The sequence below is a fragment of the Delphinapterus leucas genome, chromosome X, assembly GCF_059928025.1.
Source record: "Delphinapterus leucas isolate spDelLeu-1000000601 "Yukka" chromosome X, BTC_Dleu_Yukka2, whole genome shotgun sequence".
In the NCBI taxonomy this organism is placed as follows: domain Eukaryota; kingdom Metazoa; phylum Chordata; class Mammalia; order Artiodactyla; family Monodontidae; genus Delphinapterus; species Delphinapterus leucas.
Genome location: NC_143150.1, coordinates 85,793,244 through 85,809,015, shown reverse-complemented (window position 1 = coordinate 85,809,015; position 15,772 = coordinate 85,793,244). Strand labels below are relative to the sequence as shown.

General features: G+C 38.4%; 1 protein-coding gene across 2 annotated transcripts in view; it reads right to left on the bottom strand.

Annotated features, from left to right (window-relative positions):
- FAM120C (family with sequence similarity 120 member C) overlaps positions 1–15,772 on the bottom strand; it is a 150,992-nt gene that overhangs the window by 115,738 nt on the left and 19,482 nt on the right. For both annotated transcript variants that reach the window (XM_022563582.3, XM_022563585.3), the window contains exons 2-4: positions 7,585–7,831; positions 6,254–6,336; positions 1,686–1,814 (exon numbers count right to left, since the gene is read on the bottom strand). In XM_022563582.3, the coding sequence (XP_022419290.1) occupies positions 1,686–1,814; positions 6,254–6,336; positions 7,585–7,831 (459 nt within the window). The remainder of the gene's footprint in view (positions 1–1,685; positions 1,815–6,253; positions 6,337–7,584; positions 7,832–15,772) is intronic.

Genomic DNA, 15,772 nt, shown 5'->3' with positions numbered 1-15,772 from the left:
AATGGATGATTTGTTCTAAATGTAAAATGTAAAACTATATAATTCTTAGAAGAAAACAGAACAATATTATTGTGCCTGCAGTTAGGCAAAGAGTTCTTAGACATGACACCAAAAGCATGATCCATAAAAGTTATAAATTAATAAAAATTGAAAACTTTTGCTTTGCAAAAGACACTGTTAAAAGAATGTAAAGACAAACTACAGACTGGGGGAAAATATTTGCAAACCAGATATCTGACAAAGGTCTAGTATGCAGAATATATAAAGAACTCTCGAAACTCAACAGTAAGTAATCAAACAACCCAGTTAAAAAATGGGCAAAAGACTGTTCATGAACAGACCATTCACCAAAAAGGATATATGGATGGTAAATAAGCACAAGAAAAAAAATGTTCGTCATTAGTCATTTGAGAAATGCAAATTAAAATTATGATGAACTACCACTACATAGCTGTTAGAATGACTAATAGTAACAATAACAATACCAACAATAACAAGTGCTGGTAAGGAATGGAATAGCCACTCTGGAAAACGGTTTGGCAGAGTCTTATAAAGTTACAGTTAAACATATACTTACCATACGACCCAGAAATCCCATTGCTAGGTATTTACAGTAGGGAAATGAAAGCTTATGTTCATACAAAAACCTGTACAGAAATGTTTATAGAAGCTCTATTCAAACCACAAAAAATTGGAAACAACTCAATATCCTCTAAGGGTGAATGCATAAACAAACTGTGGTATAGCCACACAATGTATACTACTTGGCAATAAAAAGGAATGAATTATCCATACACGCAACATGCAAAAATTTAGAACAATCTCAAAGGCGTTATGTTGAATGCAAAATGCCATTCTCAAAAGATTACATACTCTATGATTTCGTTTACATGCTATTCTCTAAGATATAACTATGACAGAGAATAGACTGGTAGTTTCCATGGATTAGGGATGAGTTTGGATGTGATTGCAAAGGGAAAGTATGAGAAATTTTGGGGGTGGTTCAACTGTTCTGATCCTGATTGTGATGTTGGCTACATAAATCAATACATGTGTTAAAAATTTGTGTAACTACCTACACACAGATGCAGAAGTGAGTTTTATTGTATGTTAATTTAAAAAATAAAACTGAAAAACCCAGAGTGTAAATATAGATGAAATTTTAAAAAATAAAACTAACTTATTTTCCTAACTTTCAGTTTCATTTCACAAGACAAAATCCCAGTTGAGCCCCTTTTTCACTATTAACGATGAAACATTGATTCTTGTTTTAAGTGGACCTACTTAAGTAGTCTTTTTCAGTATCCATTATCCTTCAATAAGCAAGACCTCCTTTACATTAAAATATACACTGAAACAAAAAAAGAAAAAAGGGAAGGATATATGCCAGAGTGATAACTATAGCAAATTGTTTCTGGTTAATGAGATCATAAGTGACATTTTCTAAATCTTCTAGGATGAGCTTATATAACTTTAATAATCAGTGGAAAAAAGGTAAAGAATCCTTTAAATCCAGGCCTAGTGATGTTTTCTAAAAGAAACTTTGAGGCTCCAGTCTATAAGCAGAGAGAAGATAAGCAGCTAGGAGGAGAGGAGGTAGGCAACACAAAAAAGATCAGATCTGCTGGTGGTATTTGTGAAGGTAAGAAAACTGGCCATTTTTAGGAAGGGAGAGGCTAGCTCACCTGAGACTGTTTGAAAACATCCTTCCCAACCACATCCAGGTTTGAGGGGTCTTTGATGGAACTAACATACTCAGAAACAGCCTTGATTACCACATCACAGGGAGGAAGAACCAGCTGATGAGCTCTGACCTAGAAGAAGGAAGATAAGCCAGGCACACTGATATCAAAGATGGGTCACTAAGAAAAAGGGTGAGATAGGGGTGAGATACAGAATTCAAATTCAGTTAATTCACTGAGAGACAGTTAAAATCTTTTTAGTCTTCCCCCTAATTTTCAGTACAGAACACTTGGAACCAAGATTGAAAAGTATAAAGAAAGACAAAACCATAGCAGCAATTATCCCACTACAAAGATAACCACTGTTTTATGACACTGCCATAATTAATCAGTTTTCTTTCATGATACATTTTGGCTGCCTCCAAATTTTTGCTATTAAAGGTAATGTTGTAATGTGTGGACCATGTTTGGATCCTGATTTGAACTAACCACAAAAAGGCCTTTGTGAGACAATCAGGAAAATCTAAAAATGGACTAGATATTAAGATGATACCAAGAAATTATCATTAATTTTGTTAGGAGTAATAACGGCATTGTGCTTATGTAAGAAAATATCTATATGTTTTAGAGATGCATATCAAAGAACGTGAGAGTGAAATGACTTAAGGTCTGGCATTTGTTTTAAAATACATTAGTAACAGCAACAACAACAAAATAACCCAGCAAGTGTGGCCACATCTTAATAACTGTTGGATCTGGAAGATGTTATAGTGATGGTTGACTATATTATTATATTATTTTTTCTACTTTTGTGATGCTTGAAAGTTTTTTAAATAAGGGTTTTTAAAATGCTGTGATGAAATGTAGGTATGATCTGTTGTCCACCTTCCAATTATTTAATTACAAGCTTCCTAGAATGGTAATTACTGAGTAAAAGGCTATAAACTTCTTAAAGGCTTTTTATATAAATTATTTAGCCAAATAATCATTCCTTCCTTCAACAAATATTTACTGCCTACTGTGTGCCAGGCACTGTCCTAGGCATCAGGGATACAGCAGTGAACAAGATAGACAAAACTCCCTGCCCTCAAGGGAGCTTAAATTCTAGTGTAGGTGTGTTGGGATGGGGTAAGGGGAGTCAAACAAACAGAATAAGTAAAACGTATAGTGTGCTAGATGTAGATAAGTGCTATGGAGAAAATCTCAGCAGAGAAGGGGGTAGGGAATGCAACTGTGTGTGGGGCAGGGCATGTAATTTTAAACAAGGTGTCAGGAAAGGTCACTCTGAGAAAAGAACATTTGAGAGAACCTATAGGAGTGAGGAAATATCTATGTGGGAGGAAAATGCATTCCAAGCAGAGGGAATGGTGAGTGCAAAGGTTCTATGAGCAAAAGAAAAGGGAAGATGAGATCAGAGCTGTACCAGAGGGCCAGACAGTACAGGGCTTTGTAGGCCATGGTAAAGATTAGGTGAGTGACATAAAGAGCCATTGGAGAATTTTGAAAAGAGAAGTGACATGATCAGAGTCAGGTTTTAAAATGACTCTGGCTGTTGTATTAGGAATAGATTTGGGGCCAGGGGGCGGAGCAAGAAAGAGTGCAAGAGAAGAGCAACAGTTAGTAAAGTGTTATAATAATCCAGGCAAGAATGGTGGCTTGACCAAGGTAGTAGCTGTGAAAATGGTGAGAAGTGGATATATTCTGAAGGAAGAACTGATGGTATTTGCTGACAAGAAGAGATATGGAGCATGAGAAAGAGAGAAGTCAAGGATGACTCCAAGGCTTTTAGGCTGAGCAACTGGAAGGATAAGGTTGCCATTAATGAAAATTAGTGAAGGCTGTGGAAGGAAGAGGTTTAGAGGAAAGATCAGGAGTTTCCATTTGGACATGTTTCTTTGAGATATTTAGTAGGCCATTAGATATTAGAAGCTGGAGTTCAAAGGGGAGGTCAAAGCTGGAGACATACATTTAGGACTCATCAATGGACAGATGGTATTTAAAGTCACGAGACTAGATGAGATCAATCACCAAGGCAGCACGTGTGGATAGAAAAGAGAAGGGACTGAGGATAGAACTCTGGGACACTCCAAAGTTAAGGAATAGACAAGACAAGGAAGCAGCAAAGGGGACAGAAGCAGCAGTCAGTGAAGTAGGTAGGAAACTACAAGAGAGTGGTGTCCTTAAAGCCAAGTGAAGAACATGTTCTAAGAAAGAGAGAGTGAGCAACTGGGTCATATGCTGCTGACTGGTCAAGTAAGATGAAAACTGAGACCTGGCCATTGGATTTATTAACATCATGGTCATGGTGACTTTGTTGAGAGCAATTTCAGCAAAGCAAATTGAAGACAGAACATGGAAAGGGGGTAGTAAACAGCTCAAGCCTAGACAACTCTCTAGAAGAGTCTTCTATAAGGGAAGAAGAAATATGGAGCAGTAACTTGGGTGGAGGGAGTGAAGTCAAGAGCAGGTTTTGTTTTATTTTTTAAGATGGCTGCATGCTTATGCATCTGATGGGAAAGAGCCAATAAGAGAGGGAAACTGATGATGTGGGAGAAAGAGGGGAGAACTGCTGAAGTGATGCCCTTAAGTTATCAATGGGGGGGACTTCCCTGGTGGTGCAGTGGTTAAGAATCCACCTGTCAATGCAGGGGACACGGGTTCAAGCCCTGGTCCGGGAAGATCCCACATGCCGCAGAGCAACTAAGCCCGTGCGCCACAACTACTGAGCCTGTGCTCTACAGTCCACGAGCCACAACTACTGAGCCCGTGTGCCACAGCTACTGAAGCCCACGTGCCTAGAGCCCATGCTCCGCAACAAGAGAAGCCACCGCAATGAGAAGCCTGCGCACCACAACGAAGAGTAGCTTCCGCTTGCCGCAACTAGAGAAAGCCCGTGCACAGTAACGAAGACCCAAAAATAAATAAATAAATTTATATTTAAAAAAAGAAGTTAGCAATGGGGGATGGATCCAGCATAAGAGTAGAGGGGTTGACCTTAGACAGGAACATGGACAGGTCATCTGAGGCGGGCAAAGCATGCAGGTGAGAAGATGAAAGGGTGGGAACTGGTGTAAGTTCTCTTCCCATTGCTTCAATTTTCTCAGTGAAACAGGAAGCCAAGTCATGAGCTGAGAGTGAGCAGGGAGGAGGGAGCATTAGAGGCTTAAGGAGAGAGGAAAAGGTGTGAAATAGTCTAGGAGACTGAAAGAACTAGGGAAATATAATACCACCAAAAACTTACACTACCTCCAGAAATGTATGAGAGCACCAGTCTCAACACAGCCTCAGTAGGAGCGGATAGACTAATTTTTCAATATTTGCTAAACCCTTAGGTTAAAAAAAAAGATCACACTGCTCATTTAATTTGCATCTCTGATCACCAGTGAGGTTTAACACCCACTCATATTATTGGCCACTCTAGTTCCTCTTTTGTGAATTGTCTGCTTCTGTCCTTTGCTCATTACTTCATTTATTGGGGTATTAGTATTTTTCTTCATAGGTCCGTATGAATCCTTAAGATAATAAGGGTGTGAGATAATAGAAAATATACATTGTTCTCTGACCCCAGTTCCTGGCATAGAGCACCTAAAACCCTTGTAATTTCCTAAGTGGTAAGAGCACTAGGAGCATCTCTTCCTCTAATGAGGTGACTCTGGGTGGGCTCCTGGATGAGGGCTGGTCACTGGTAAGACCAAGCCATGATTAGAAGCTTGGAATTTTCAGCCCCACCCCCATTGTCTAGAGAAGGGAGAAGGGCTAAAAATGGAGTTAATGATCAATCTTGCCTACATGATGAAGCCTCCATAAAATCCCAAAAGTACAGGTTTTGGAGAGCTTCCAGGTTGGTGAACACATCCATGTACCGGGAGGGTGATGTACCCCAACTCCATGGGGACATAGGCTCCTGTGCTTGGGATCCTCCCACACCTCACCCTATGTATCTCTTCATCTAGTTGTTCATCTCCATCCTTTATCATATCCTTTAATAAAGTGATATATGTAAGTAAGTATTTCCCTGAGTTCTATGAGGTGCTTTAACAAATTAATTGAACCTGAGAAGGGGGTCACTGGAACCTCTAATCTATAGTTAGTTGGTTGGTCGGAAGCACAGGTGATAACCTGGGCTTGTGAATGGTGTCTGAAGTGGGGGGGAAGTCTTGTGGAACTGAGTCCTTAACTTGTGTGATCTGACACTATCTTCAGGTAGTTGGTGTTAGAATTGAGTTAAATTGTAGGACATCCAGCTGGTGTCACAGAAAACTGTTTTGTGTAGGGAAAAACCCCCACATGTTTAGTGACCAGAAGTGTCAGAAGTGAAGTGTTCTGTGTGAGTGCGGTAGTAGTATGGGAGTAAAGGAGAAACACAGGAAAGAAAGACATAGGAGGGAATAACTGGATTTTTCCCTACACATTAGGTAGAAAACTGAGTTTTTCCTTTTTAAGGGTATTGATCATAATTATAAAGTTTTTGTCTATAAGTGTCTGAAATATTTTAAGCCTAATGAAAGATATTTATTCTACCAAAACTCCAATCAAAACCTGATGTACAGGCAGGAAATGGGTCACGTTACCTTAAGTGATGCAAGGGGATGTTCTGGTCCCAAGAGGCTCCAGTGAAAAGCGGCCAGGTCCTCATCTGGGAGAATGTGGTTACCTATAAAGTATATTTGTCATTTATTGACTGTACAAATGTTTTCTTAGAACCTCCAGGCCATGAAAGGACTTCTGGGAGAGAAAACAATCAAATAATTCACATAGGTCTATATTCTTAATGTAACAACTACAGTAACTATGTTTGATTACCTACTATGTTTCACATGCATTATGTATATCATCTTTATAATAACTGTGTAAATATTATTACCTCCAGTTTATAGATAAGGAAACTGAGGTTTGAGCAAGTCTGGTGACTTTGCCCAAGGGGCCACATCTAATAAGTGCCCACACCAGGATAAGAAGCTAGGAATGTTTGACTCCAAAGTCCATGCTATTTTCTATCACCCAGTCATGCTGCCTTTTATAATAACAGCCACCAATTACTCACTGCCTACTAAGTGCTGGGTATTTTATATATCTTATTTCATTTAACCTTATCAATAGCACTGTGAAGTATTATTATTCCATTTCACAGATGAGGAAACTGAAACCAGGAAGGTGTAACTTCAGTGATTTGTCCAAGGCCTAATTCCAAAACTTGTGCTGACCCCACTAGAGTATCCAAGCTCAAATCCTTTGGGATTATAAACAGAGGTCACACCTGAGACAAGATATTAACCTTCATGCTGTCAGTACTTGGAAAACCAACTCGAAACATAATCAACGCTCTGCAATTTACTTTGAAATACTCCTTTAAAAGAAAGATTGATGATGGATAGAATGGACAGATATATGATAAAGCAAGTATAGTAAAATGTTAATGGCAGAATAGAGGTGGTAGATATAGGATTTTCATAGCAAAATTCTTGCAATTTTGCTGTACTTTTGGGAATTTTCATAATAAAATGTTAGCACAACAGAAAAAAAAGAAAAAGATACAGAATGATTTGTGTTCTTGACCTAAATTTAGACAGTGGGTAAGAAATGCTAATGCTCTGAGTAGGAAACCAAAGTTGTCTAGGGCTAGTAAGATATTTTGGCCTAAGATGGTACTCTGCATAAAATACTTATAGAATGTAACAAAAGAAAAAGTTTTATAGGAACCAAAATAATGTTCTGGAATATCCTGTATTAATTTATAAGACAAACATGCTGAGTTTAAGAAGCCCAAAAGCACAGTGTTCGGCATGCAGACTTTCAGAAGATAAATCCAACAATGATAACCTAAATCACTCTAATCTTCATCTCTTAACACTGCAAGAGGAAACTTTAACAATCACTGGAGTCTGTTCTTTGGACCACCTACCTAGCAATGCAGCAAATATGGGAAAATTCATCCGCTTCAGGCCCAGCTGCTTGGCCACCTCCTGCATCAGGAACTGGTTGGTAGTAAGGTTCTTCCCATTCCAGCTCAGCTTCAGAGCATGGGAACTATAGTAAGAGGGAATATTGTAGAGAGCATACTCGGAGTCATGGGCAAGAAGGCCATGGAAGCCATTTTCCCTGAAAAAAGCCACCACTTCCAAATGGTGGTCTTCAAGGCTCTGAAAGACCTAGGAGGGAAGAAGAGAAGAACACATCATGCAACAGAAGCTGACCTGTATTTGGTTAGAAATCAGGAAGGTTAGTAACTGAATTTTATAGTTTGTTGAAATTTAAGATTATATGAGGCTGAACAAAATAGCCTTAAAAAAAAAAGCCTCTCCTACCCTAGAACTTGATTATTCCTGTAAACACAGGCAGCATTATCCATGCGTTCATTCAAATGTCCAGTCTTTTTTGACTCCTTGCATGAAACTATGGCCTGAGGTTCTTTAAAAGAATACTGAAATTAACATGGTTTATATTATTTAAGTTTTTACTTTAAACAATAACAGAACTTTGTTAGAAAGATAATAAAGCTATTATATATTGCTCAGCACCATATGTGCTTTACATACATTATCTCATCATCAGAACAACAATGGACAAGGTAGATATGGATGAAAAAACTTGCAAGTGGAGGGACCTCCCTGGTGGTGCAGTGGTTAAGAATCCGCCTGCCAATGCAGGGGACCCGGGTTCGAGCCCTGGTCCGGGAAGATCCCACATGCCGCAGAGCAACTGAGCCTGCACTCTAGAACCCGCGTGCCACAACTACTGAAGCCTGCATGCCTAAAGCCTGTGCTCCACAACGAGAAGCCACCGCAATTAGAAGCCCACGCACCACAACGAAGAGTAGACCCGCTTGCCGCAACTAGAGAAAGCCCGCGCACAGCAACGAAGACCCAAAGCAGCCAATAAATAAACAAATATAAAATAATAATAATAATTTTTTAAAAAAACTTACAAGTGGAAATAGATACAGAAAGGTTAAATGACATATAGCTAGAATCTGAATCTAAGTTCATCTCTTTAAAAAAAAAATCCCTGCTTTCTCTCTTAGGAGCACCTTAGACCGCAGGGCACCCAAATAGGGAGGGTATTTCCAAAAGTTAGAAGTCAGAAACTTCACCCTATTTTAGAAATGGAAAAACTAAGGCTGCGAGAGGTTGGCTTCCCCTAAAGTTGCATACTGAGTAAGTATATACAGGATTCAAACCCAAGCTGATCTGACTCCAGAATGCACACTTTCCATTGTACCAAACTTCTTCCTAGAGAGCACTATTTTTAATGTAATAGAGGCAGACTGTTAAGTGTCCCTCCTGTGCACGTGTCTATTGTTGTACATAAAGCATACTGAAATGGTCTGCATACTGGTTCTGCCACAGTAAGTTCCTTGACTGCAGAAACTTTATTTATAATCTCTGTATTCCTGGCTCCCACATAAGATCTGGTGCATAGTAATATGAATAATTACTAACAGATACTGAACATGTACTATGTGTTAAGCAAGGTTCCAATTACTTTACATACATTAACTCATTTAATACTCAAAACAATCTTATGAGGCCATAACTATTATTATTATCCCCATTTTACATTACATCCCTAGGTCACGTAGCTGGAAGGAGCAAAGTTTGGATTTTTGTCTCTAGAGCTTGCAGACCTTGATAGTTTTGTTGAACTCAACTGACCTATTTTTTTCATTTAAGTTTTAAAGGAATGGTAGTTTTCTGGAGTCTGACAGGAGTTTCAACACATTAAGCTTTTTCTAAGCTATGGAAAGAGAGTCTAGTCACAGTAGATAGCCATGTCACACATTAAGTCACAACAGGGGGAGGGACACTGGTAAGCAGATAGCAAAGTAAGGTCTGTATTTATTTGATATCCAGGCAAAGGAAGCAAAAATCCTTACTTTGCACTGCAACATATTTATGTCTAGAGTTACGATTAACTCCAGATAGGTCAGGGTAGGAGTACAGTTTTATGCTGTCCCCTGGTGACAGTTTCTTCCAGCATATACCTCTCATACCAGTCACTGATTGGGCATCCATCTACTTTGTACCAGGCATAGTACTAAGTGTGATATGTTCTCTCTCATCATCACAGCCTGACCACGTGGGCATTATAAGCCCCACTGTTCTGATGAGGAAACTGAGGCTCAGAGAAGTGATGTGGCATGTTTAGGGCTACAGAGCTGGGAAACAGGAACCTAGGTCAGACTGACACCAAAGCCCATGCTCTTTCTGCTACAACACATTACCTTTAGCTGGTCTGAAGCTGATTATGCCACCATCCAAGTGATTTCAACTCCAGAAAGCCAAGGACTAGTGATCTTTAACAAATTGAATGGCTCTTATAACACTAGGAATATAAATCACAGCCATGTGGAAAGCATTTTCAAAATATAAAAACCTGTGTCTCACCTCAGATCTGCTGAAACAATTTCCTGAGTGTGATCAAAATGCCTATATTCCAAAATAGCTTCCAGTAGGTTCTGATGCACACTCCCAATTAAGAATCATTGACATATCCCAATTACTCATTTTTTAAAAAGTTTTAGCTTTATTGAGATATAATTGACATATAGAATTATAAGACATTTAAAGTGTACAACAAGGTGATTTGATATACATATGCCCAATTACTCATTTTACTGCTTAAGCAACTAGCCCCCTAGAAATGACAGATGACTTGACATGGTTATCTAGCGAATCTGCAGCAGAACCAAGATTAGAACAAAAATCTCATGATTCCAGATATAAAACTTCTTTCACTACATATTCTGGGGTAAGTAATGGAAAACAATAGAATAAGAATCTCATAAATAATCCCTCACAATTCTCCAACACCCTACTCCTACCAGGCTAGTTTCCTAACTACCCTTCTCCAAGATTACTGTTTCCTTTTCTTTGCTCACTTGGTTTCCCTGCCTAGACTGCCATATTGCCTGTCTTTCCCAACGTTCCAAATACTTTCCATAGGGCTACCACCTCTTACATAAATTCTTTCATTATTTCTCTCCTCTTAACTGTTATAGCACTGGGACAGCTGACACAGTCAAGGAAGTACCATCATCTGCAAGTTTTAAGGCCATAGATTCCTTCTGCCTCTCGTGTGTATCTTCCATGGTCCTAACCAGCACTAGAAAGGACACAGAGCTAGAGTTGACAGAATAGCAAAGAAAGGCCTACAGAGGCTGTAAAAAAGGAAAGCAGCCCTGGCAAATGAAAGGGCACCATCATCTCAGTATTTGACTTCAACAACTGATGTACAAAATTCACTGGGAAAAGTCTGCCTGGTTTGCGGCTTACTTAGAGCTCAAGTAGCAAAGTAATATTAGGTATCAACGGAGTACCTACTATATACCAGGCACTGTTCCAAGTACAGGTCATGTCCATTAACCTTGCAATAACATCATGATGCATTATTACCTCCTTTTTACAGATGATGGAACAACGAGGCTCAGAGGTTGAAGAACTTGACCAATGTCACACAGCTAAAAAGTGAAGCTAGCCAATAAGCACGTGAAAAGATGTTCAACATCATTAGTTATTAGAGAAATGCCAATCAAAAAACCACAATGAGAAAACCAATTAACACATACTAGGATGGGCTATAATTTTTAAAATGTAAAATAACGAGGGTATGGAGAAACTGGAATCCTCCGTACATTGCTGGTGGAAATGTAAAATTGTGCAGCCACTTTGGAAAACAGTCTAGGAGTTCTTCAAGCAGTTAACATAGGGTTATTATATGATCCAGTAATTCCACTCATAGGTATACACCCAAGAGGACTGAAAACATGTTCACACAAAAACTTATACATGGGGCTTCCCTGGTGGCGCAGTGGTTGAGAGTCCGCCTGCCGATGCAGGGGACGCAGGTTTGTGCCCCGGTCCGGGAAGATCCCACATGCCGCGGAGCAGCTGGGCCCGTGAGCCACGGTCACTGAGCCTGCGCGTTCAGAGCCTGTGCTTCACAACGGGAGAGGCCACAACAGTGAGAGGCCCGCGTACCGCAAAAAACAAACAAACAAACAGAAAACTTATACATGAATGTTCATAGCAGGATTATTCGTAACAGTCAAAAGTGGAAAAAACCCAAACGTCCATCAACTAACAAACAGATAAACAAAAGATGGTATATTCATACAAGGGAATGTTATTCAACCATAAAAAGGAACGAAGTACTGATTCATGCTACAACATGAATTAATCTTGAAAAAAATCTCGAAAAAATTATAAATTATAATTACAAACACACTTTTAAATGAATTGTACAGAACAGGAAAATACATAAAGATGGGAAACAGCCAGGGACTGGGAGGAAGAAAGATTGGAGAATGACTGCTAGCAGGTACTGGGTTTCCTTTTGGGGTGATAAAAATGTTCCGGAATTTGATAGTGGTTATAGTTTCACAACTCTGTGGAATAGACTAAATACCACTGAATTGTATACTTTAAAATAGCAAATTTTATGGTATCTGAATTATATCTCAATTTTTAAAAACTGGAGTTAGGATTCAAATTCTGCCCACAAAGCCCATGCTCACTAACTCATTTTAAAAACTTTTGATTATGGAAAATTGTAAAATAAAAAGGTAAAGAGAATAGCATAATGAACCTTCATGATACCAGTATCCAGTTTCATATATCAACGTTAAGTCATTCTTGTTTCATCTACTTTATTTAAGCTTTTTTTAATATAAGTTTTTTACTATGATAGAAAAATTACATAACATAAAATTTACCACCTTAACCACTTTTCAAAGTGTACACTTCAGTAGTGTTAAGGATACACACTTTGAGACAGTTCTCCAGAATGTTTTCATCTTACAAATCCGAAACTTTATACCCATTAAACAATTCCTATTTCCCCCTTCCTCAGCCCCTAGCAACCACAATTCTACTTTCTGAAATCGAAACAGTGATTAAAAATCTTCCAGCAAACGAAAGCCCAGGACCAGATGGCTTCACGGGCGAATTCTAAAAAACATTTAGAGAAGAGCTGACACCTATCCTTCTCAAACTCTTCCAAAATACAGCAGAGGGAGGAACACTCCCAAACTCATTCTACGAGGCCACCATCACCGTGATACCAAAATCAGACAAAGATGTCAAAAAAAAAGAAAACTAAAGGCCAATATCACTGATGAACATAGATGCAAAAATCCTCATCAAAATACTAGCAAACAGAATCCAACAGCACACTGAAATGATCATACACATTGATCAAGTGGGGTTTATCCCAGGAATGCAAGGATTCTTCAATATACGCAAATCAATCAATATGATACACCATATTGACAAATTTAAGGAGAAAAAACATATGATCATCTCAATAGATGCAGAAAAAGCTTTTGACAAAATTCAACACATATTTATGATAAAAACCCTCCAGAAAGTAGGCATAGAGGGAACTTAGTTCAACATAATAAAGGCCATATATGACAAACCCACAGCCAACATCATTCTCAATGGTGAAAAACTGAAACCATTTCCTGTAAGATCAGGAACAAGAGAAGGTTGCCCACTCTCACCACTATATTCAACATAGTTTTGGAATTTTTAGCCACAGTAATCAGAGAAGAAAAAGAAATAAAAGGAATCCAAATCGGAAAAGAAGAAGTAAAACTGTCACTGTTTGCAGTTGACATGATAGTATACATACAGAATCCTAAAGATGCTACCAGAAAACTATGAGAGCTAATCAATGAATTTGGTAAAGTAGCAGGATCAAAATTAATGCACTGAAATCACTTGCATTCCTATACACTAGTGATGAAAAATCTGAAAGTGAAATTAAGGAAACACCCCCATTTACCATTTCAGCAAAAAAAAAAAAATTCCTAGGAATAAACCTACCTAAGGACACAAAAGACCTGTATGCAGAAAACTATAAGACACTGATGAAAGAAATTAAAGATAATACAAACAGATGGAGAGATATACCATGTTCTTGGACTGGAAGAATCAACATTGTGAAAATGACTATACTAGCCAAAGCAATCTACAGATTCAATGCAATCCCTATCAAACTACCAATGGCATTTTTCACAGAACTAGAACAAAAAAATTTCACAATTTGAATGGAAACAAAAAAGACCCCGAATAACCAAAGCAATCTTAAGAAGGAAAAATGGAGCTGGAGGAATCAGGCTCCCTGACTTCAGACTATACTACAAAGCTACAGTAATCAAGACAGTATGGTACTGGCACAAAAATGGAAATATAGATCAATGGAACAGGATGGAAAGCCCAGAGATAAACCCAGGCACATATGGTCATCTTATCTTTGAGAAAGGAGGCAAGAATATACAATGGAGAAAAGACAGCCTCTTTAATAAGTGGTGCTGGGAAAACTGGACAGCTACATGTAGAAGAATGAAATTAGAACATTCCCTAAAACCATACACAAAAATAAACTCAAAATGGATTAAAGACCTAAATGTAAGGCCAGACACTACAAAACACTTAGAGGAAAACATAGGCAGAACACTCTATGACATAAATCACAGCAATATCCTCTTTGAGCCACGTCCTAGAGAAATGGAAATTTAAAAAAAAATAAACAAACAGGACCTAATGAAACTTAAAAGCTTTTGCACAGCAAAGGAAACCATAAACAAGAAGAAATGAGAACCCTTAGAATGGGAAAAAAATATTTGCAAACGAAGCCACTGACAAAGGATTAACCTTCAAAATTTACAAGCAGCTCATGCAGCTCAATATCAAAAAAAAACAAACAACCCAATCCAAAAAATGGGCAGAAGACCTAAATAGACATTTCTCCAAAGACGATAAACAGATTGCCAACAAACACATGAAAGGATGTTCAACATCACTAATCATTAGAGACATGCAAGTCAAAACCACAATGAGGTATCACCTCACAATGGTCAGGATGGCCATCATCAAAAAATCTACAAACAATAAATGCTGGAGAGGGTGTGGTAAAAAGGGAAACCTCCTGCACTGTTGGTGGGGATGTAAATGGATACAGCCACTATGGAGAACAGTATGGAGGTTCCTTAAAAAATTAAAATAGAGCTACCATATGACCCAGCAAGCCCACTACTGGGCATATACCCTGAGAAAACCATAATTCAAAAAGAGTCATGTACCCCAATGTTCATTGCAGCAGTATTTACAATAGCCAGGACATGGAAGGAACCTAAGTGTTCATCGACAGATGAATGGATAAAGAAGATGTGGCACATGTATACAGTGGAATACTACTCAGCCATAAAAGGAAACGAAATTGAGTTATTTGTAGTGAGGTGGATGGACCTACAGTCTGTCATACAGAGTGTAAGAAGTCAGAAAAAGAAAAACAAATACCATATGCTAACACATATATATGGAATCTAAAAAAAAATGGTTCCTAAGAACCTAGGGGCAGGAGAGGAATAAAGACACAGACGTACAGAACGGACCTGAGGACATGGGGAGGGGGAAGGGTAATCTGGGAAGAAGTGAGAGAGTGCAATTGACATATGTACACTACCAAATGTAAAATAGATAGCTAGTGGGAAGCAGCTGCATAGCACAGGGAGATCAGCTCCATGCTTTGTGACCACCTGGAGGGGTGGGATAGGGAGGGTGGGAGGGAGACGCAAGAGGGAGGTGATGTGGGGATATATGTATACATATAGCTGATTAACTTTATTATACAGCAGCAACTAACACAACATTGTAAAGCAAGTACTCTCCAATAAAGATGTTAAAAAAAATTTAAAAAAACAACAACCTATGTATCACTGAAGAAATGAAGGAGGAAGTAAAAAAATACATAGAGATAAATGAAAATGAAAGCACAATGATCCAAACCTATGGGATACAGCAAAAGCAGTTCTAAGAAGGAAGTTTACAGCAATACAATCTTACCTCAGGAAACAAGAAAAATCTCAAATAAACAACCTAACCTTACACCTAAATCAGCTAGAGAAAGAAAAACAAACAAAACCCGAAGTTAGTAGAAGGAAAGAAATTATAAAGATCAGAGCAGAAATAAATGAAATAGACACAAAGAAAACAATGGCAAAGTTCAATGAAACTAAAAGATGGTTATTTGAAAAGATAAAGAAAATTGATAAACCTTTAGCCAGACTCATGAAGAAAAAAAGGGAG